The 23,971-nt window shown below is 55.0% G+C and overlaps 1 protein-coding gene across 1 annotated transcript in view; it reads right to left on the bottom strand.

Moving 5' to 3' along the window:
• The window catches only part of STX1A (syntaxin 1A), a 66,627-nt gene that overhangs the window by 3,258 nt on the left and 39,398 nt on the right, over positions 1–23,971 (bottom strand). The window contains exons 4-9 of the mRNA XM_032707650.1: positions 13,860–13,934; positions 11,444–11,517; positions 8,734–8,842; positions 2,598–2,671; positions 2,178–2,315; positions 541–651 (exon numbers count right to left, since the gene is read on the bottom strand). Of these exons, the coding sequence (XP_032563541.1) occupies positions 541–651; positions 2,178–2,315; positions 2,598–2,671; positions 8,734–8,842; positions 11,444–11,517; positions 13,860–13,934 (581 nt within the window). The remainder of the gene's footprint in view (positions 1–540; positions 652–2,177; positions 2,316–2,597; positions 2,672–8,733; positions 8,843–11,443; positions 11,518–13,859; positions 13,935–23,971) is intronic.

The following is a 23,971-nucleotide window of genomic DNA, read 5'->3' on the forward strand; positions in this document are numbered from 1 at the left end:
GGCTCTGAGCAGCATCCTGGGAGCCAGAGGGGCTCTGGCTGCCCTGGGCAGGGATGAGCACCCCAGCTCCTGCTTCAGCCCTGGGCTGGCCGAGCTGAGCTGGTGGCCCCTGGGTTCCTGTGCTGATACAGGACCGTGTTGGGAGCGGGACAGGCAGCTGGCACTGTGCTCAGTGTCTGAGCTGGACCATGCCTTTTCTCTACTTTTTATTGGCAAGGGGCATGGTTCTCACAGCAGGCCTGGCCCAGGGGATCCACCCTGTCCCTTTTCCTCTCCCCAGGCAGCAGGCCTGCCCCATGGCTCATTGTCAGCTTTCATGCAGCCTGCACTGGGAGCTCTGCCTCAGCCGTGCCACCCGCAGGCCACGGGCTGCAGACAGTGGTGTGGGGAAACACAGTGCCCAGGCACTTGCGAGGCTGTGCCACCCTGCCCAGGGCAGGCAGAGGGGCAGGCAGGCTGCTGGCAGAGCCCTGTCCCCGGGACAGAGGTGTCAGCAGTGCAGGCAGGGGCAGACGGGCCCCAGACAGAGCCGTGACTCACCCGTCTGGCTTTGCTCTGGTACTTCACCGCTTTTTTGGTGTCAGACACAGCCCTCTCCACGTAGTCCACCGAGTGCTCCACGTTGTACTCGATGCGGTCAATCATCTCTCCCTGCAGAGCGAGGACACAGCCCACGCGCCCGCGCGTGTGCCGGCGTGAGCTCCTTCCTGCTCCGCTGCTCCCCGGCACCGGGTGGGCGCTGCCCTGCCTGGCAGCCCTGCGTGGAGAGAGCAACTGTCAGCTGCCTGCGGGCTCTGGGTGCTCTGGGGTGCCCTGGGGTGGGAGCTCTGCACGGCATGCCCTGTCCCAGAGGACCTCTGTGCACGTCCCAGCAGGGACACAAGCAAGGGAGAGGGCCGAGGCGGTTCCCAGCCTGATCCTGGCCTGGTGGCCACCCTGCCCAATATCTCAGGTGACATCAAAGCCACAAAAGGGTCTACACGGACACCGCGCTGCATGCTGCAGAAACCAGAGGCTCAGCAGGGAGCAAGGACATCCCCAGCAGTGCCACACGGGATGCTCACGAAACCACGCGCATGCAGGGACCACCACTCCAATCCACACTGCTGTGCTCCCTACTGCAGGGACGGGCTGGAGATATGGGCTCCTGTGGATGTGGGGACATGGGCTGGGGTGAGCTCCCCCAGCCTGTCCACCTCCTTTGACCCCATCTTGACTGTGCAGGGAAGCAGCCAAGTCCTGCAGCAGCTGGACAGGGCTGGCAGGGGCCAGTGGCTCGAAGCCCAGTGCCCTCCTGTATGGCATGGAGGTAATCAGAGCTGCAGAGCTGGGGGCTCATGGCCAGCAGGTCTGCAGTGCCCGTTTCTCAACCTAATGTTGGAGAGCATGGGGAGGACAAGCCTTGAAGCCCAGGGTTGCTGTGGTGTTACCCCCCAAGCACTGATTCCACCAGCTGTTCCTTGCCTTGCCTAAAGGTGCTGCTTTCCTTTCCACCTGTGCTATTCCTGGGGCAGAGGACAGCTGCCAGCCCTGCTGCCAGCCTGGCATCCCTCTGCTCCCAGTGCTGGCAGCTCGGAGCCTCTCACCCCACAGGGCAAGGCAGGGTGCTGGCACTGACCAGCCCTTAGAGCAGGGCAAGGAACCACAAACCCCACACGTCTGTCATGCAGGAGCAGCCATGCAGAGCAGAGCATGCAGCACCACGGGGCTCGGCCAGTGGGCCTTTACCTGCCACCGATGTCTCCTCGGGCCGTGGCAGCATGGCAGGCAAGAAGGGGGGTGAGCACAGACACCAGACCACGTGCCCGGCTGAAGGGCTTTGTGCCGTGGGCTGGCGGCACCTCGAGCTCACCCATCTGGGCCCGATGCTCAGGGGAGATGGAGAAATCTCCCCCTGCGTGGCAGCCACCCACTGCCCTCCTCCAGAGCCCATCACCAAACCTCCCACCCCAGGCACGCGGCACCCCTGGCTGTGGGGCACAGGGCGGGTGGCTCCGGCCCTGGGGAGCCCAGCTCAGCCCCACTGGGAGCCACAGCGGTCCTAGATGTGGTTTTTCCCTTCAGCACCCACCCAGGAGAGGGACCACTGTCCCCCAACCTCCCCACCCACCGCAGGGACCCCCATCACCCTCCAGCTCCCCCAGGTGAGCGGCCCCTGGGCCGCAGCGTCTCCGTACCTGGCTCTCCACCAGCATGGCCATGTCCATGAACATGTCGTGCAGCTCTCGGATGCTGTTCTCCAGTTTGATGATCTCGCTGTGCCGTGTCTCGATCTCATTCAGTGCCTGCTTGGTGATGTTTGAATCCATGATGATCTGCAAAGGAGACAAGGCTGTTGAGCACTGTGCTGAGCCCCAGCTCAGATGTTGAGACTGGGGGCACCAAGAGAGGGACGAGAAGGAGCTCCAGAGCCCCTCCAACAACTCCAGCCAAGTAGTTTGCAGCAGGAAGCCAGGATGCAGGCTCTGCTCCAACAGCATCCTCAGGCCACACACGAGCCCCTAGGGCCTCCTCCAGTACTGTGGCCGCTGTGGCAGCACATCCACCTGCCCATCCCCTGGGATAACAGGACTGGCTCAGCTGTAGCCCATGCTTACCCCAGAGGAGAAGATGGCTGGGTTGCCGCTCTCCAGCATGTCCTCCAGCTCCTCGCTGGTGGTGGTCCTGCCAGCTGCAATGACACAACACAGGTCAGGGGGAGTCTTCTGTCCACAACAGGAGTCCCATAGTCCCACCACAGGGCTCTGCTGGTTCCATGGCATTTCCCATGAGTGCAATGGAGCAAAGCTTCCACCCCTAAGAGCACACTGGGCAGATCAAGGGGCTGCCCTCTCACTGCCCAGCTTTGACACCCCTCTTTTTAAGGGGACTGAGCTGCCAGCTTGGCTCAGCTCAACCAGGAAAGCCCATCTGTTCCTCCTGGTCATGCTGCTTGTTCCTGCTGGGCAGCCAGCAGCATCCAGCTGGTGGCTGTGAAGGAGGAAGGATGGAGAGCAGCAAGCCACAAGCAGGGATGCTCTTGGCAAACCCCATCCTAGGCCAGTTCGAGGCCACGAGGACAACAGGCTCAGCTGGGCTGCCCAAGTTTTGGCCCTGCTGCTGTGTAACAGAAGCCAGGCTCTGTCCTTCCCCCTGTGGCACAGCCCTTTGTGTCCCTGGGATGGGACTTCCATGGCTCCTACGGGAGCAATTCATCCCCATGGACATGCTCCACACTGCTACAGTGCAGAGATGCTGATCACTCCATGGATGGCACTGATCCCCACATCAACTGCGGTGTGTTCCTCAGGCTAACAGCCACATGGGACATGTGGAATTACACCTGAACAGATGGAGATGCTGGGCAAGGCACTGGGACTGCCCAGTGGGATGGGCAGGTGAGCAGGTCACCTGCAGAGAGGGCAGGTGACATCTCACCAGTGTGATGAGGAGCAAATGGGGCAGTTGGGCAGGAGGAACTCATGAAGTGACTTCACCAAGCCCAATGAACCCAAAACCAGCAGGGCAGGGCTGGGGTCTGGTGCAGTGCTCCCCTGTGCCACGCTGCCTGCAGCCAGTCATGCTGAAAGGGACAACAGCATCCTCCAGGATGAGTCCAGGGCACCTCGGGGTGGAGGAATGGTACAGATCCACAGGCACAGGGAGCTTCCTGTGTGAGGCTGATCTTGACAGCTACGACCTGTTCATGCCCCCAAAACCATGAGAAGCTGCTGTTTTGTGTCACAAAAACAACCTGAGCCCCATCTGTGCCCCGTGGGAGCTCAGAGCTGCACATGAGGGCTGAGCTCTGCCATTGTATGCTCAGGGCTCTCAGGATCTCAGAATCTCAGGATCAATCACCCTCCCCACCCTCCCCAGCTCTGGGAAGAATCCACAGCCAGTTTCCAGCCACTATTACATGTTTTGGGGTGACAGAGCATCACTACCACCAAGGGTGACCCACGACATCTCCTTGCCAGCCCTTCCTACCTGTTGGCTCCTCACTCTGGGCTGACACTGCCTTGCTTCCAGGAAGGGAGAACAAGGGCTCAAGTAGCACAAATTTACAAACCCTCCTGTTGATGTGCCCAGCTCTGAGCAGTCACTGCCCGATGACAAGGAGCCAGGTGGGCTACTTGCTCTGCCCAGTGCAGGCCCTGGAGACAGCCCCGAGGGAAAGTGGTGGGATCAGCTCCAGGGGATGCCACGTCTCTCATGGGCAGAGGTGGGATAGGATGCAGGATACATGTTCCCTTCCTGTTTCTCACCACCTCCTCACTGCCTCATTCCCCTAATGCAGAGCACAGGGCTGGTAACAGCTGCGTCGAGGTGAAGGACAAGAGCAAAGACATCACATGGATTAACACCCAGCCAGGCAGTGCCAGCCTGGCCAAGGGCCATGGCTGGTCAGGAAGAACTTGCTTTAATGCTCAGCCAAAGCACAGGGCCCGGAGGCTGCACATCACCCACATTGTCCAGCACAGCACCTGCCCATAGAACCACATCACCAACCTGCAGGACCCCAGAGGGCTTCCCAGGGAGGCCACTGCCTCCTGGCCAGGTTTCCTGGTTTGGAAAAGCTGTCATTAGCTCCTCCACAGCAATGAAATCAGCTCAAAGTGTGCTGGGTACCTGCCTGATCTGCTGCCCACATCACCACAGAGCCACAGCACAGTCACGAACTGGAGTTAAAGGACAGAGTCACTGCAAAGGGAGAGGAGCCTGGGGGAACTCTACTGCCCAGAAACTTGGCAAAACACTGGAAAATCCTGAGAATTGGACCTGTGCCTCCCCCAGAGAGCTCCAAGGTACATTTGCTTCTTACTTGGCAACTCTAGAAATTAAAGTTTCCTGGGGAGAAGCAGTTCTGCCAACAAGACAAGCAGCCCAGAGCTTGGTGGGAGCTGCAACACATGGGGAGAAGCAACCTCAGCCCTGAGCTGGCAGGGAGAGAATGGCAAGAGAGAGTGCCCAGGGCCATTGGAAGCTCTGGGACAGGTGGACATGAAGCCACTGGGGAGAATTCCCACCTCAAGGCACAGCCTTTGGCCCTGCAATGCCCACCTGGATGGAGTGACCATCCCCATGGACCAGCTCCCAGAGGATGGGGCAGAGTGGCCCCAGCAGGGTGTGAGGGAAGCTCCCAGGGAAGCCTCCAGTGGCACAGCTCTCCCCCACCACCCAGCTGATGCCAGTTTGCCTAATTCTGCACACAGATGGCCTATAAATAGGGAAGACTCAAGGCACCTCGGGGCTGTAGGAGTCCAACACACCGTGGCTGAATTAAAAGGGCTCAGCTGGGCTCCTTGGGCTGGCAATATCCCTCCTTCCAGCAGCAGGGCTGCACAAGCACCTGCAGAGCCACAGCTGGGGCTCAGGCTGGACACACTGAGGCCAAGGCACCCTCCCAAGGCTGGGATCCTCTATCTGGAGCTGGCTTTTAAGCTCCCATCAGACTCAAATCCATACAACTCATGGAGAGATTGATAGTGCTGTCCTGTCTGCCCACATGTGAGAGTCACTGATCCACTTGGCTGTCCCTCAGCTCAGACAGATCTGGCATTGCCCAAGCTGGTGTCAGGATGAGGTTTCAGCTACAAAAACCTGCCCAGCATGTCACAAAGTGCCACCAACCTCCCCGGCCCTCAGGGCCCTTCTGCTCATCCTGGGCAGGGGTGGCAGGGCCAGTGGCCAGCACTGTGCCAGCATCTGCACTCAAGATAAATCCTGTGGTCATTCCTGAGATGAAAGTGCCACAGGAATCCTAAATCAGCTCCGGAATCACCTGGGGCAGCCCAGATGAGCTGCCAGGGCCCTGAACCCTCCTGGCTCAGAGTGGGATGCACCCACAGCTCGTTGTTCTGCCCAACAGTTCAGCTGGCCTGGCACAGCAGGGTGGGCACCGATGAATTCTCGCAGTGCCCTCAGAGGCAGCAGATGCTTTATTTTTGGCTCCTCAGTCTTGCACATAACAAAACTGTTCCCAAAAACAAGGAGCGTCTGTGCAGCACCTCCACAGCTTCAGCTGCACACCCACCACAGAGAGCTCCTCCAAGCTCCAAATCCAATTTCTCCGGGAGCAAAAACTAATTAGATTTAAGATATAATTTCTCCTAATGGACAAAATGGAGAGGAAAGAAATGAAGGAGTGACAACTCCCACCACAGGCAGTGCAGGGGGGGACACAGCTCCTGGCAGCAGACAGGGGGCACTGCACATCTGTCCTGCTGTCACCAACCCCAGGACACAGAGCATCCTGCCATCCCTCCACAGTCATCCTGTGATTCCTCCATGGCACCTGTGATGTTGGAGTGCTTGGGAACAGAACAAAGTGAGTAAGGAAGGGGTGAGGCCAACGATTAAGGCTGAAGTAGAAGCAGTGGGAGAGGGGAGGGGATGGGAAGAGACAGGAAGGAGATGGAAAGGGAGATGCAGAAGGGAGATGGAGAAGGAGAGGAGAGATCCACTTCATGCCATCAGACATGCTTCTGGTTGGGCAGGGTGATGGTGATGGTCACTGAGACACAACCTCTGGCACACACACAGACATGGCAGTGCTTACACAAGGAGAAGGAACAGATCCTGAGAGGGCTGTGGGGAGCCCCAGGGGATGGCTATGGCCCAGAGCAGTGATTTCACATCATTGCAGAGCCAGGAGCAGATGTGGTGAGGACAGAGGAGCTTGCTGGGCACTGGGGAGCCCCCCCGGAGCTGCTGAAAAGTCCCTGCTCTCACACTTCCAAAACCCGAGTGATTTACTGGCTTTGCTGTCAGAGCTCCCAGCACTTTCTATCTTTGGATCTCTCAGCTAAAAGTGAGAGCTGAGGATTTTGTGGAGTTTTAGTGCAGTCGCCACATCCCAGCTGAGCTCTGCTCCAAAGAGACTGCGCAGGAGCCCCCGGAGCAGCCGGAGCTGAAGGCATTCCCTGGGACACCCCAGGCCAAGCAGAGCCCCAGGCCAGGCAGTAAAACCTCCATAAGCTGTTCCTTTTGATGAGCCTTTCTGCCAGGAGAGATTTCCCGCTGTCTGGATGTGGGAATCCCACCTGGGCTGTGCAGAGGACTGTGTCCCTCCCCAGCACAACCCCACCCTGCCTCTGCACCTGCTCCACAACTCCATCCAAAAGGGAATGCAGGTCCCTCGCTATCAGGAACTGGGACACCTCCCCTGCATCCCTCACTGCTCCACAGGGAATCCTGAGCAGCCCTTTTCCTGCAGCCATCAGGCTCTGTCAGGCACCAGCAGCCCAGCAGGACAGACAGCAAACACAAGTATAACTTGATGTATCTGCAGAATCTAAGTAGAGCAGCAAAGTCCTTCCAAAATCCAGTAGGAAAACAAGAGGAAGGTTTCCTTCAGGTCTGCAGCCGATCAGGGATACGGCTGAGTCCTCCCAAATCTCCTCTCTCAGAGGGAGGCACAAGGATACCTTAAATTCCTGTTCACGTGACAAGCCACCCCTCGGCTGTCACCTGCAGGATGACGTTGGCTGATGAATGAGTCAGGCAGCTGGAGCAGTGACACATCATCCTGCTTTACAGCAAACTAGCAAGCTCTTGTTGAGCCTTGTGTCAGTCAGCCTTCCCATCCAGCCACCCTGGGACAGCCCTGTTACTATTATACATCAGAAAGACTAATTTTAACAGAGGCTTGCACAGCTGAGTCTCCCTCGAGCCCTCCACAGAAACCCCACAGCACCCAGATTTCCAGGCATCCCAGCCCATGAAAGACATTCCCACAGGAGACCACCAAGGACACCACTCTGACTCACAGACCTCCTGTCATCATTCACACTGAGTTGTTGAAAGGAAGAAAAACATCCATTTGGTTGTGAGATTAAAAAAAAAGGACTAGGATTCAGATCCTTCCATTCCGAGCACAAACCCCACGACGCCTCTGACAATGAGATTATTTACAAAAATCTCTTTAAATCTCTGCATGCCCTGACTTTCCCCTTGCTTATTCTCCTAATTACGGTGGTGACATGGTTCTTCCTTGCTGGGAGATGATCCCATTGCTCTAAAACTATCCAGGTATCACTGACTGCCCAGCAGAACCATCAGGTGAGTGTTTTGTGGACAGGCAGGACCAGACTTATCCTGGACGATGGGCTCTGGATGACTCAGAGAGATCATAGTGCCACGGTGGTGTCACCTGGGTGAGGTGTCACCAGCCTCAGAGGTGTCACATGGGCCCCTCCCTTGGACAGAAAACAACATTACTGCTGCTAAGAGCCATCAGGTCCTGGGTTCTGGGAGGTGCCTGGGGCAGGCACTGAGGCTCCTGCTTCTCCCCTGCAATGCAAACCACTGGGAGCAGGGACTGCTCCCATCTCAAGAGCTCCCTTCTCTGCTTTCATGTTTAGCCCACTTCAGCCACGATGAAGAGCACCCCGAGGAAGGGCAAGGCACACATGGGAGGCGGGAATTCCCATGAGCTCCTTTGAATTAAAAACGAGCTGCAAACAAGGAAGATATTCCTCTCCCTGTGCTCCCGGTGCTGCTCTCTCCGCAGTATTTCGGGATGTGCTTTGCTGGATGTGCTGTGCCACTGAAACTCAAGGTACCACCCCCTGTCCATCTCCCACGTGAGCCGTGTCCCAGTCACACCCATGGGCCCCTCTGCCCCCCTGCGTTTTCCAGGGGAGCTCTACCCAGTTATAGGAGCAGCTCTGATCCATCAGGAGCCAGTGCAGGACGTGGCCCCATGGCACACACACAGCCCAGCTGTGTTCCCACTCCAGGTTTACTCACTGATCTCCAGCTGCCTCTGGATCCTGCCCTTGCAGCGCTCCCGGTAGTCGGTCTGCGTGGCGTTGTACTCGGACATCACCTCCACGAACTTGCGGGACAGTGTGGAGTGCTGTGGAGGGGAGAGGAGGAGAGAGGGGGGTCAGGGTCCTGGAGGAGGGAGAGCCCTGCCATCCCCGTGGCAGGGAAGGCTCAGTCCTGAGCACCCCCTGCACCTCCAGCCACCCCAAAGGCATTTCCAGTCCGAACGCTGCTCTGGAGAGTGTGACAGAGCACTAAGGGGGAGGTGGCAGCAGGTGACACCCCTGACCCTGAGCACAGCCTCCAGCCCCCAGAGGACACCCTGGGGTGGTTGGCAGCACCCCCCTCACACCACTTGTGCCCAAGCAAACTGGAGCTGAGGCCAAGGCTGCTCAAAGTCACAGAATCACAGAATCATTTTGGTTGGAAAAAGCCTCCAAGATCATCAAGTCCACCCTCTGCCTGATTCCCACCCTGTCCTCCAGCCCAGAGCACTGAGTGCCATGTCCAGTCATTCCTTGGACACCTCCAGGAATGGGGACTCCACCACCTCCCTGGGCAGCCTCTTCTAATGCCTGATCATCCTTTCCATGGAAGAATTCTACCTGATATCCAACCTGAACCTCCCCTGGAGCAACTTGAGGCCATTTCCTCTTGTCCTGTCCCTTGTTCCCTGGGAGCAGAGCCTGACCCCCACCTGGCTCCAACCTCCTGTCGGGGAGTTGTAGAGAGTAAGAAGGTACCCCCTGAGCCTCCTTTTCTTCAGGCTGAGCCCCCCCAGCTCCTTCAGCCACTCCTCATATGACTCATATGACTCTCTAGACCCTTTTCCAGCTCTGTTGCCTCTCTCTGGACAGTCTTTGCCCATCATGGGAACGGTGACTGCCAGACATGCCTGGTGCCACCAGCACTCAGCCGTGTTGGTGCAGGTGTTGTCACACCTGGAGCAGCCCCAGCCAGCACAGCCCTCCTTGCAGGAGACAGCACTGGAGACATCTTGAGGATACACCTGGATTTGCTCTGCAGCTATTCTGAGCCAGAAGCAGCAGAGTATTTATGGCACAGCCTCAGTCTCAGCTCATCTTCTCATCTTCTCCCTCCTCCACCACAAACCTCACACGAATGCCCCTGGCAGCTCCAGCTCCAACCTCTGCTCCAGAGGTGCTGGCCCAGAGCAAGGTCAGAACAGCTCCTGAGCATCTCAGCCCAAAATCCAGCAATGCCATGACGTGCCATCCAAGGGACTCTTCTGTCTTTCCAAAACTGTTTTTCCTAAAATCCACTTCATTCTCATTCAGCTGAAAACTACCAACCTATGCTGATCTGCAGTCAAATATAGCCTGGGTGCTGAGTGACACCCTTCCTGCTCGCCAGCACACCACGCTACACCTCTTTTGCTTCAGAAGTTATTTAACTCAGTGTTTATTTTCTCAGATTGCTATTTTATGTTCCCACAGGCATCCCACATGTCTACAAAATGCATTTGATTTTTGAAGGAACACGGAGTTTCATGCGAAATGGGCTGGAAAAAAAGCACTTGAGATGGGCTTTCAGTTATTAAATAAAGCTACCTGAATATTCACAGCAAATCAAATGCATACCAAAATGTACCTTGTGTTTGAAAGAAACTCATTAAACAGAAAATATTAACTACAGTTAGGAAATGGAGTTGTTTCACCCAGGGCAGGCAACTCTTCACTCCTCAAATGTGGGGAAGGTAGCCCAAGCCAGAGAAGCTGTGGTTGTCCCATCGCTTAAAGTGTTCAAGGCCAGGTTGGACGGGGTTTGGAGCAACCTGGGAGAGTGGAAGGTGTCCCTGCCCATGGCAGGGGGTTGGACTGGATCATCTTGGAAGGTCCTTTCCAACCACAGCAGAGCTCTGCCCACGCTGGGTCCCTCCAGGAGGGACAGCAGACCTGCCTGCAGGGGACTCGCTGCTCTCCTGCTACTGCACCATCCTTTGGTTCTGTTGTGCCCCAGAAATTCCCTGTCCCACCTGCCCTAGAGACAAGTGGGCCTTTCCCTTGCCCCAGCTTTGCAGAGTGTGGAGCTGGAGGGTGCTGGGGTTCCAGCTGGGAGCTGCCTCTGCAGAGGTGATCTGTTATCATCACTGCCATATCGATCCTGCACCGACTGCGGATGGGAGAGCAGGCTCTGTGAGTGGCTTCTCACAGAGACCGAGAGGGAGATAAACAAACTATAAACACCAGAACTCTTTCAGCACCACTGCAGAGTGTGGAGAAAGCAGGACTTTTACTGAGCTGTGTGTGTGCAGGACCCCTGTGAGAGCCGCAGATGCACATCTGGATCCCACCCCAGGTGATGAAGAGCAACACTGGCAGCTCCTGTTGCCTTTATCCCTTTAATAATTTGCTAAACCCCACTCCTGGCTGCAGAGCAAGGCTCTGAGATGCTTTGTCTTCACCCACATCCCCCAGACCAGGCACTGCAGTGACACAGGGGCAGATTCCAGGCTGGAACAATGGCTGCATCCCCCCGGGGTGCTCTCTCACCAAAGCATCACCAGAAGGTAAAAAAAACTACACAGTAACCTTGCACGGTGGGGCAGGAGACAGAGCTTCACTCAGAGAAGGCTGTTCTATAGCCAAGCACAGCCCACCTCTCCCAGCACCTCCTGGAATCCCTCAGCTGCCAATTCCTGTCCTCCTGGTGCCAGAGGGCAGAGACTCACCTGAGTTTTCCTTATCCGCAGGTCAGCCGATGACCTGTTCAGTCCTTCCTCTTGTTCAATACTCTGCTCAATACCTGGTTGGGGTAGAAGGACATAGATTATTTTGTGCTGTTTGGAGAAGAATCACAGAATCAAGAAGGTTGGAAAAGACCTCCATGATCATCAAATCCAAACTTCGACCTCATGCCCGCTAAAGCACAGCACCAAATGGCACATCTACTGATTTCTGAACACTTCCAAGGATGGTGACTCCACCACTTCCCTGGAGAGCCTGTTCCAATGCCTGACCAAAGGAAAGGGATTGTTTGGCAAAGGGACTGTGAAAGACTGAAGCCTTTGGATCAAGGAGTTCCCAGCTCCTGACTCCGGCCTGACATTCAGCCTGGACTGGCAGCAAAGCCCCATTTCATGACTGCAAAACACCTGGTGCCTGCCCACTGGCTGAGATTTGGGGCTGTCAAGGGCAGCACTGTCATTCCCAGGCAGGTGAGCCAGGATTTCCATACAAAACTGATACGATGCTCAGGTCAGTACTCAAACCAAATGGAGAGCTGTTCTGCCCAGCGACTCAGGAGGAGGAAACCCAGAGCTAAAATGTCTCTGCAAAATACCAAACCTCAAAACTTCTCCAGGGACCCTAAAAATAGCAGCTCCTCCAGCTGCCCAGCTTGGCACAGGGAGGACTCACCAGGCTGGCAAGAATGCACTTCACCTGCAGCAGGGCAGGGATCTGCCCCTTTAATTATGCAGCTAATTGAGATGAAGCCCTCACTGTCCAAAGCCCATGAATCATGTCAGGGAGGAGCAGTGCCCCATGTCCCACCATGGTTTGGGCAGGGAGAGGGCACAGGGCTGCAGGGCAGGAGGGTTGGCACAGATGAGGGCAGTGCAATCTTGCCCCATCCCTGGAACTGTCCAAGGCCAGGTTGGACAGGGCTTGGAGCAGCCTAGTCTAGTGGAAGGTGTCCCTGCCCATGGCAGTTGGGTGGAACAAGACAGTCTTTAAGGTGCCTTCCAACCCAAACCATTGAATCCTTTAGGATTCTATGAAACCTTCTCCTCAAGGCCAGCTCAGGACCTGCTAATTCAAAGACTTAATTTCAGGGACTTATAAAGCCTGAAGGAAGCTCCCATCAGGAGGCTGGTCAGCCTGCAGGTGCACACATCTCCATGTAAACCACCAGCTGTGAGCTGGTGGCATCCCCTCAGTGGGGCTGAAGACCCCATTCCCAATGCTGATGTCCCACAGCTCTCTGAGCCTGGCTGTTCCCAGCACCTTCCCCACTGGAGCAGGTCCCTCGAGCCCAGCATGGGGCAGATTCCTCCTGCAGCAGAGGCTCCCCATTCCCTGGAGCTGCCCCCTCAACCTCCAGCACAGCTCAGTGTATTCCATCAGCAACTGGGCTTCCTCCACCCTCGTCACAAACCCATTCCCAAGGAACAGTATTGGCAAACACTGGGCATTTATGATAATTAATAAAATCACATTTTCCCAAGAAGCTGGTAATTAGAATTAGCCACTGCATGAGCAATATCTGGCCTGAAGAAGTCAGTTTGTTGTCAGCAGATGTTGTTTTGGATCAGTCCTGACTGTTTTCTGTCATTGATCATGCTGGCCACGAGGCGATTTGGGACAAAGCACAAGGACTAATCATCCTCTGCTCCAGGTAAACATGATACCAGGGAGCCTTTTCTGGAAGCAGAAAACAGGAATTGAAGCCTGTCCTGCAATCCTTCAGGTTCTCAAAGCCTCTTAAAAAACACCAAACAAAACACTAATGGAAAAGGATTTTTGTTTTGCCATGGGATAAGCATCAGCTCCTCTCCCACCCTTCAGACAGCCAGGTCTCCTGCACCAATCTCAACCAAATCCCACCCTGGTGTCCAAGACTACCAGAGACAAATCCAAGCTGCACCAGGGTGTCCTCACTGACCCCCTGAATCCCTGGAGTCCAGTCATGGAATTCTGGGCTCATCTGAGGGCTCCAGCACAACCCTGTCCATCAGCAGGCTGACACTCACGTTGTTCTCACTCCTCACTGTCAGACAGACTGACTGACTGTTCCAGTGGTGGAAACTGAAGGTCATGTCCTGCAGCACGTCCCACAGCACCACCTCTTCACCCACCCAGCCCTGGAGCCCACCCTTTGGCTGTGCCAGGGGTTTGCCCAGAGCCCAACACCTGCCAGTGGTGGTGGCACAGGACTGGCTTGGACCCCACCAGGTGCTCGTGGCCCCATTCCCTCATCTCCATCCTGGGAACAGGGCACAAGGGGGCAAATTCACAAAGGGCAAATAAAAGCAGCTGGAGGGTGCAGGGGGAGGGAAGGTGATGCCCATTCCTGGGTGCACCCCTTGCCCAGGATGGGAGTGCTCTGGGCACAGCCCCACAGCTCCATCACGAGCCAACACTCACTCTTTAGCTTGGAGCGCACTTTGTTCGCCGTCTTCTTTATGTCAGACATCAGCTCTTCCAGCTCCTCCTTCGTTTCTGGGGAGAGAGGAAAGAGCAACATGGATGTGTTAGAGACACTGCAAAAATCTGCTGCCTGGCCCTGCAGTGTGTGGAGAGCAGAGCTGGGAGCACTCCCACCCCCTGACTGGGAGCATTTCCACCTCCAGACTGGGAGCACTCCCACCCCTGGAGTGGGAGCACTCCTGCCTCCAGACTGGAAGCACCTCCATCTCCAGACTGGAAGCACTTCCATCTCCAGACTGGGAGCACTTCCACCTCCAGACTGGGAGCGCTCCCACCCCTGGACTGGGAGCACTCCCACCCCTGGACTGGGAGCACTCCTGCCTCCAGACTGGGAGCACTCCCCCCACCTAGACTGGGAGAACTCCCACCCATAGACTGAGAGCATTTCCACCTCACACTCCATGCTGGACTCTCCTCACAGTCCTGAGACCCCCCTGGAGCTGCCTCCAGCTCTGGGGTCCCAACTCAGGACAATAGGGTTAAACTGAACAAGGGTAGGGTCAGGTTGGACATGGGGAAGAAATGCTGGACCACGAGGGTGGGGAGGCCTTGGCACTGGTTGCCCAGAGAAGCTGTGGCTGCCCCATCCCTGGAAGTGTCCAAGCCCAGGTTGGACAGGGCTTGGAGCAACCTGGGACAGTGGAAGGTGTCCCTGTCCATGGTGGGAGGATTGGAATTAAACGGTCTTTAAGGTCCCTTCTAACCCAAACCATCCTGTGAGTCTGATCTCATCCAAGTTCCTCTCCCAGAAACCAGCATGTCCTTGATGGAGCCAGGATGTGCAGCCATGCCCCACACCACCCTGTGCTCCAGAAACTGCTGGGCCCCCAGACACAGCAGGGCTGGAGCAGGGGCACATCCCTGTGCCCAGCATTCCAGTGCTCAACTGTGCCCTGCCAGTGCAGCTCTCCCTGCTGCCACCCCAACACTCCCTATTGATTTTGATGAGATCAAGACTTAATTAAATAAAACATTGTTTAATATAGCTGAGGCACACTGACTGAGTCATGTCAATGGCTCCAATGCCAGCTGCCAGTCACAGGCATAATTAGAAAATCCTGATGATGGCAATGCGCTGGGGGAAGGTCCCATCATACCAGAGGCTGTACACATTCCTGACCCAGAGCTATGAACTTCAGCACTATTGGGAAAAGGAGAAAAGGGACACATCTGTGAATTCCTTCACTCTCCAATATTTGCCAGAGAATGAGCACAAATGCAGGGACAGGAAGAGGATATTTTCAGTTTGAGTTCTCATTTAAGTGACTAATTATCTATTTTTTTCCCGTTCTTGAAAGAACTTGTAAAAATAAGAAGTAAATAAATAATAAGAAATTGTAATAATAAGAAATTAATAATTGTAATAATAAGGAATTAATGATTGTTTCTTAATAAAGCAACAAACCAGCCTGGGCTGAGTAACTCCCTGAAACCATCCAGGCTGGGCAAGCAGACAAGGACCCAGGACAGCCGTGCACACAAGGGAGTTGGGACTGTCCACCTGGAAAGCCAAGGGGGTTCCCACTGCTACCTGCGACTGCCCTGCAGGAGGGTGGGGAGAAGCTGGGGCCAAGCATCCTGCTGGTCCTTGGAAGTGACCTTCAGCTTCCTGCTGAAGCTTCATGGTGCACAGGGACAGGACAACCAGTGCTGGACCATGCTGGGACAGCAAAATGCAAATTAGATACTGGAAAAAAACAACGGTCATGAAGGCAGTCAAATACTGGACCCAGAGAGGCTGTGGGACATCCTTCCTTAAGGATATTCAGCATGTGGCTGAGCAACCAGATCCAATGGACTTGCTGGAGGGGACTGGGCCAGGGACCTCCAAGGTCCCTTCCCATCCATATCCCCTTCCCACCCATATCCCCTTCCCACCCATATCCACCCTCGATCCTATTAAACAATTTCACATAACTCACTGCCTTGTACTTTCCCTTCTCCCTGTCAACCTGGGCTGAGGGATTCTTGCCCTCGTGAGACCCCACCTGCAGTGTTGCCTCCAGCATGGGGACCTCCAACATAGGAAGGACATGGAGCTGCTGGATAGAGTTCAGAGGAGGACACAGAGATGTTCTGAGGACTTGAGCCCCTCTGCTCTGGAGCCAGGCTGGGAGAGCTGGGGGTGTTCAGCCTGGAGAAGAGAAGGCTCCAGGGAGACCTCAGAGCCCCTTCCAGGGCCTAAAGGGGCTCCAGGAGAGCTGGAGAAGGACTTGGGACGAGGGATGGAGGGACAGGACAAGGGGGAATGGCTTCCCACCATCAGAGGGCAGGTTTTAATTAGACATTAGGAGGAAATTCTTCCTTGTGAGGGTGGAGAGGCCCTGGTACAGGTTGTCCAGAGAAGCTGTGGCTGCCCCATCCCTGGAAGTGTTCAAAGCCAGGCAGGACAGGGCTTGGAGCAACCTGGACTACTGGAAGGTGTCCCTGCCCACGGCAGGGCGTGGGATGAGATGATCTTTAAGGATCCTTATGATCCCATGATACGCTGCCATGACGCTGCCACTGAGGACGCACAGGGCAGGTAGTGAGCACAGTCCTGTGGTGGCCACTCAGGATGGGGAAAGGACCACACAGAGGGATGCAGGGGACAGGGAACAGGAGCTGGGTGCCTTCCTCAAAATATTTCCAACTGAGCAGCAGAGAGAACTCTCCTTCTGGCTGGCTTTGAGTCACAGGCCGTGTGAGGATTACTTGGCGGCCTGGCAGGCACAGGCTGCCCAGACAATTATTTTCACATCCACGGCGTCTGTTTAAGTGACTCACTCAGATCTATTTAACCATTCCCAGAGAGTGACATCCAGCCACGGGAAGCTCAAGTACCACAACACTGTCACGCTACAGTCAGTGTCACCCCACACCAGAGCAGCACTGAGGGGAGAGAGGGGATGTTTCAGGGGATGGGTCAGGCTCCCGAAATCCCACAGCCCACCTGGAATGTCTGCTCTGCTGCAGCAGGAGCAGGGATGTCCCCATGGCCACCAGCACGTGGGGCCACGTCCCTGGTCCCCGCTGGGAGGGAGGAGGAGGCTTTGGTCCAAGGTCAAGTCTTATGTCCCCGAGAAGCCCCAGGGCCTGCTGTGACCTTGTCCAGGAGGCAACCCAGGCAGTGCAGGGGAGGCAGGGGTGCAGGCAGGGGTGCAGGCAGAGGTGGGAACTCTTTCTCCTTCCTCTGCCAGCAGCAAATGGGGCACCTGTCTGGCAGAGAGCAAACACCCAGCCCAGGCTGGTAACACTGCAGGCAAGCACACAGGAGTGGGCAGGTAGGAGTAGCAGGCAGGCAGGCAGGAACAGGCAGGAACATGCAGAATCAGGTAGGCAGCCAGGAACAGGCAGGCAGGAACAGGCAGGCAGGAAAAGCAGGCAAGCAGGAGCAGGCAGGAGCAGCAGGAGCAGCAGGAGCAGCAGGCAGGAACAGGCAGGAGCAGCAGGAGCAGCAGGCAGGAACAGGCACGCAGGCAAGCTCCATCAGGAGCAGGCAGGTGCAGCAATCAGGCAGGCAGAAGCAAGCAGAAATGGGCAGGAGCAGGCAGGAGAGCAGGCAGGAGCAGGCAGGCACAGTCCTCCACCCCTCACAGTGAAGGGCAGGTGCTGTCCCCACCCGCTGCAGCTCCCCTGGGTGTCACAGTGATGGTGACTCTGCTCACAGGGTGCTCAGCCTCGAGCTGCCTCACTCCTTTTTGGGACTAAGAAATCTTTACCTCTGCAACCTGCAAGTCTTTACTGACAGCAACCAACCAACGTCATTGAGAAAGGCACAATTCCAAACTAATTTCCAGCTGAGTTACCTGGCAAAGCTGGGAAGAACAATCTTTTTGGCAAAGACTTAGTTCTTTCAATAAAAAAATGAAAGAATATCCTGAGCACAGTTCCTTGAAGGAAATTAAAAAAAAACAAAAACCTTTCTTGTTTATCTTGGCACTTCCATTTACTGAATGTTGAGTATTTTTTAAAGGTGAATGCAAAGAGGAAGCACAGACCTGGAAGCCCCACAATGATCTGGTGTCTGGAAGCAAACCATAAGGAATCCTTTCTAGGGATCTACAGAGTTGGCTGAAACATTTTCCACAGTGTTTCATGGCCTTAAAGCAGTACAAATGAAACCTGTTGTAAAAGCCACCAGGGAGGAGATTGGCTAGAAAGGTCCTGTACCTGGGTCAGGGCAATCCCCAGTACCAGCACAGACTGGGGGATGGATGGAGGGAGGGATAGATAGAGGGATGGATGGAGAGCAGCCCTGTGGAGAAGGACATTCCAGTTGAAGTTCCATTTGCCAAAAGACATTTGGGACATCAGTGACCTCTGTGTAGTCCTTCAGTTCCCAAAGGCTGACGTTTATTCTTGGAAACAGAGCTCAGAGCCTGACATTGAAACTTATTTATTCAAGCTACGGAAAACAAGAAGAAAATCATCAGACACTGACTCAACCCTTCCCGAATTTTCTTGTTTTTTCAGCTCTGCTCAACACAATCATCTGCAGCAGGTGTGACAGAATGGGGGGCAGGCAGAGGGGGGACAGGAGAGAGCTGCTCCAAGCAGAGCTGGGGCTGTCCCTTCCACAGAGGAGCGACACAAGGAGCTCCAGCTGCCTGCTGAGCTGCAGAAACAGGACACGGCGAGGTCGTCCATCTGCCTTCGCCAGGAGCGAGGGCACGGGAGACATCCAGTGCCATCAGGAAGGACCAGCAGCCCTGGGATTTTTAACTTCCTGCATGCCAGGAGGGAAAAATCTTGCTTGAGGTGCAGCAAGGAGAGACACTGCCAGGGTTCAAGGTCAGTGCAAAATGTCACTAGGCTTTTATACAGGAACAGAACAGAGATGATGCACAGAAGGGACTGAAAAGCTTTAGGGATCCCCTGGGAGGAAAAGTGTTCCCTGAAACGCCTCGTTTGTCCACCTGTGTTTTGTGGTGACCCACAACAGATTAAATTGTAGTTTTTGACTTCTGACATCCACCACTGCCCTGCACAGCCTGTGCCAGAGCTTAACCATCCTTTCAGTGAAGACATTTTCCCTAACATCAAATCTAAACCTCCCCTGGAGCAACTTAAAGTTATTTCCTTTGTCCTGTCCCTTGTTCCCTGGGAACAGAGCCCGACCCTTCCCCTGGCTCCCCTCTCCTGTCAGGGAGTTGCAGAGAGTGAGAAGGTCCCTCCTGAGCTTCCTTTTCTCCAGGCTGATCCCTCCCAGCTCCTTCAGCTCCTCCTGGTGCTCCAGCCCCTTCCCCAGCTCTGTTCCTTTCCCTGGACACGCTCCAGCCCCTCAATGTCTTCCTTGTTGTGAGGGACCCAAAATTGATCCCAGGACTTGAGGTGCCCCAGCAGTGCCCAGCACAGGGAGGGATGGTCCCTGCCCTGGTCCCACTGGCCACACTTGCTGACAACAACAGCTTCTCCTGCAGCCACTTGCTGGCTGTTTATGATCCAGCAGCACAAATGAGGGCATCACAGAGCTCCCACCAAATGACTGTGGTCTGGTGATAACCCTGTGCAAGGAGCAGAGCTGGTGCAATGCAGTGCCTTGCTCCAGTTTCTCCATTTTCAGAGAAAGTTGGATTTCATTTTTTCCCCAATTAACACTAAAACATCAGTTTGCAGACAGTGAGGGATGAAGGAGGATCATGTAAATGACCTCATGCCTGGACACTGGTGTGAGCTTGAACCCACAGCTCCCAAAATCTGCTGCCCATCCTGCCTGCAGCGGGCTCAGGGAGCTTCCTGCCAACACACTCAGCAGCAAACCCGGACCCACACTTCATCTCCAGCATCCTCAGCCCAACACATCCCACGCCTGTATTCCAGCTTACAGCTCCACCGGAGCGGCTGTTGGGAAAGCGGGAGGTCGCTGAGCTGGCAGGAAGCAGCAAGGATCAACAGCTCAAAGCAGGGGGAGTTTAGGAGATCTTTTAATTAAAAGCAGGCAGCGGACCTGATGGAAGCCCTGATGGAAGCACAGGATCTGGTGGGCGCTGCAGGCGGCTGCACCCCCGGGGACTCATCCCAGCTCCACGAGGGGCACCCAATTAAGGCAGCAAAATTTATGTGAGCGAATGGCTGCGGATGCTGCTCCCACCTGCTGCAAATGTGCCCATCTGACAGAGCCCTGCAGCATCGTCCCCAAGGTTTTGGGATGTTCAACTCTCCGGGAGAAATCAGCTGACTGATGACCAAACGCTCCTTCCCTTTCCATGCTCTCCTCCAAGTCCTTCCATCCACCCCGTTAGCTCCAGGTTGGCACTGAACACCATCACAAGCACAAAGTCCCTCCACCACCCCCTCCCATCCCACCTGGAGCCACACACAAACCCCCATCGGCTGCAGGATGGACAGAGGACACTTGGGATGCAGTGCTGGGGTTCACAGCAAAGCCACCCCAGGCCTCCCACGGGCACTGAGGGCACAGGTACCAACTAAAGCTCCTCAGCTCTATTTTTACAACACAGACGGCACTAACTGTCTTACCCTCCTTTAATTCTCCTGATCAAATTCCACTTCTAATACTCCATTTATTTTTCCCAGAAGCAAGGTCGGGTTAATCAGTCAATAATTACTCAGCTCATTCCCTCTCTCTTTAAAAAAGCTCCTTGTGCCTGCCAGGTATGCCAGGAATTATTGGAAATCAACACAAACGGCAAAGGCACCACCTTACTCAGCTCCTGGAAAACTTCCCAATCAATACCTTCAGGTAGCCTGGATCCAGCAGGGTCTATTTTTGGTATTGACTGTTTAGCAACAACCTGATTTACTGTTGGAACGCTGGAATTTAATCAGCATAATATACACCACGTGTTTTCCCAAAAAAAAAGCACTTCCCGCATGTTTGTGTCCTTTCTGCATTATTCTCCCATTTTCCTTTATTAATGCACCAAAATGGCTGAGAGGTTTCTGCTCTTCTTTAAGTACCTCATGAAAACTTCAGCCCGTCCTTCAGGCTGCTGGGTGGGTTTTCCAGCTCCAGTTTCTGTGCCACTGGGAGAGGGTGGGAAAATATTCTCCTCCTCCTCACCATGTATGGGAAAATGGAGATGAATATAAATCCGTGGCAAGTAAAGCTCCAGGAATAGGAGGTACAGAGAAGTGGTAAGAAACACTGAAGAATGCAGGGAGGATAAAGTGCTTTCAATTTATTCCACGAGCACTTGATATCAAGGAGCAAGCTGGGATCATCCAGATCACCAGGAGTCCCTTGTGCTGACACCTGCATGTGAGCAGTGGGGCTGCACAGGGGTCCTGCCCAAGGGGGTTTCACACTCCAGCCATATAAATATTTCTTTCAGGATTGAGGAACACAAACTAGGCTGAATTTGGGATCACAAACAAGCAATTGGAATTTTCTGGAGTTTTAATTGTTCTTGTAGCAGAGATGTTTGGAGTAATTAAATAATTCCTTTCTGTCCCGTGCTTTAAACACAGGATCATGAACTCACAGTGTGGTTTGGGTTGGAAGGGATGTTCAAAGATCATACAGTCCAATCCCTTATCATGGTCAGGGACACCTTCCACTAGCCCAGGTTGCTCCAAGCCTCATCCAACCTGACCTTGGACACTTCCAGGGATGGGGCAGTCACAGCTTCTCTGGGCAACCTGTGCCAGGGCCTCCCCACCCTCTGGTCCAGCATTTCTTCCCCATGTCCAACCTGACTACACCCTCAATTTAACACCATTGACTTGTGCTGGGACCTCAGAGCTGGAGGCAGCTCCAGGGGGTCTCAGGGGAGCACTCCCTCCCTCTTCTGCTGCCCACACTGCTGGGGATGAGCCCAGGAGACACTTGGCTTTCTGGGCTGCCAGTGCCTGTGGACAGGTCATGTCCCATTTCTCACCCACCAGAATCCCCCAGTCCTCCACAGGATGTCATCCATCCATCCATCCATCCATCCATCCATCCATCCATCCATTCCCCAGTCTGTGCTGGCACTAGGGATTGCCTCAACCCAGGTGCAGGACCTTGCCCTTGGCCTGGTTGAACTCCATGAGGTTCCCATGCTTTGGCAACTTTACTGCTGCCACTCCAGTATCCTAAGGCACTTTACCCATCCTTCCCAGGACCCAGGACACAACCTGGCTCTTCCCAAGAACAGACATACTGCGAATGCTGTATTTAAATTGTTCAGGATGAGAGAGCAAGTCTGTGCCCGGTCTGTGAGAAGCAGGGCCTGATGTGGGGACGGGGTCCAGCACAGGAGGGGGGGAAGTCCTTCACCTCTGCACAAGGTGATGCAGATCACCCACAGTGAGCCCATTTGGACAAAGAGACACCGGGCTTTGTGTGGAAAGGCAGACAGCCAGGGAATTGTGGAAAGGTTATTTTTAGAGTTGCACATTTCCATGATAAAGAGCAAGTATTACCTCTGGCTGAAAAGAAAACTTTTTCTAGCACTGGTGGAAAAAAATGACCTGAAGCAGATCTACCCCCCAGAGCTTCAGCTGAGAGCAGACTCGAGATGCTGCTGTTGGTACCCAAAGCAGCACGAAGAGTTCACACACCTGAACCTGCCCAATCCAGCTTTTTTTTCTTGAGAAAAGATCCGTGATTTATATTTTTAAACATTGATTGAAGCACAGGGAACTGCATGACTTCACTCAACTCGTCTGGTCCCAGCAAGGACAACACACAGGCAGGTCACAGTGGCCAGGAAGGGTTTATAGGTCATCCTGCAGCCACTGTCACCTGTAGCCATCACCCCTGCACACTGGTTGTCTGACAGCTCCTCCAGACTCTATTAACTCATGGAAATGGGATAGCCCCAACTTCCAAGCTGGAAGGTATCACGTTGCCGTGTAAATTGGAGAGATCCAAATGGTCCATTCCCAGGGAAAGGTCAAAAAGGAAAAAAAAAATCCACTTCACAGTGCTGGGCACTTGCTCAAGGACTCTTCCACAGAGTCATGGTCTCAAAGGGTGGATTGGGTTCGAAGAGACCTTCAAACTTCATCTCGTTCCACCCCCTTCCATGGGCAGGGACACCTTCCACTAGCCCAGGTTGCTCCAAGCCTCATCCAACCTGGCCTTGGACAGTTGCAGGGATGGGGTAGCCACAGCTTCTCTGGGCACCCTGTGCCAGTCCCTACCACCCAAACGGTACAACACTTCTTCCTTATGTCCAGCCCAAAACTGTTTGCAGGTGACCATAGCAGCAAAGGCAGGGTTTGGTCCCTCCATCCCCACCTGCACACATCTCCAAACACAGGAGGGAGCCAGCTCTGTGCCTTCACATGAGATGCACATGCTGGGCTGGGCCCTCTTCCACGACCCCTGTCCCAAGGCTGCCCCGCTGCCTCGCTCTTTTGTTTGTTGATTTACAGAAATCGGAAACAAGTCGTTCCTGATCCAGCTCTGGGTCAGGGGAACGTACCTGCTGCTGGCTGGGCACCCCTATCCCCATGCAGGGTGAGCAATCAGCTGTCTCTGACCAGTTCCCCTGCCACCACGGCCCAGCTCTGCCCAGCACCTGCCCATCCACCCACACTGTGCTCTCCAGGTGCTGCTGCTTGGGACCCGTGTGCCATGGGAGCTGTGTGGGAGCTGTGTGCCATGGGAGCTGTGTGGGACCCGTACACCATGGGAGCTGTGTGGGAGCTGTGTGCCATGGGAGCTGTGTGAAAGCCATGGGAGCTGTGTGGGACCCGTGCACCATGGGAGCTGTGTGGGACCTGTGCACCATGGGAGCTGTGTGCCACAGGAGCTGTGTGCTGTGGGAGACGTATGAAAGCCATGGGAGCTGTGTGGGAGCTGTGTGCCATGGTGGCTGTGTGCCATGGGAGCTGTGTGGGAGCTGTGTGCCGTGGGAACTGTGTGCCATGAGGGCTGTGTGCTGTGGGAGTTGTGGGAGCTGTGTGCTGTAGGAGCCATGTGCTGTGGGAGACATATGAAAGCCATGGGACCTGTGTGCCATGGGAGCTGTGTGCTGTGGGAGATGTATGGAAGCCGTGGGAGCTGTGTGCCATGGGAGATGTATGGAAGCCATGGGAGCTGTGTGCCATGGTGGCTGCGTGCCATGGGAGCTGTGTGGGAGCTGTGTGCCATGGGAGCTGTGTGCCATGGGAGC

The sequence above is a fragment of the Chiroxiphia lanceolata genome, chromosome 20 (genome assembly GCF_009829145.1).
Source record: "Chiroxiphia lanceolata isolate bChiLan1 chromosome 20, bChiLan1.pri, whole genome shotgun sequence".
NCBI classification, from domain to species: Eukaryota; Metazoa; Chordata; class Aves; order Passeriformes; family Pipridae; genus Chiroxiphia; species Chiroxiphia lanceolata.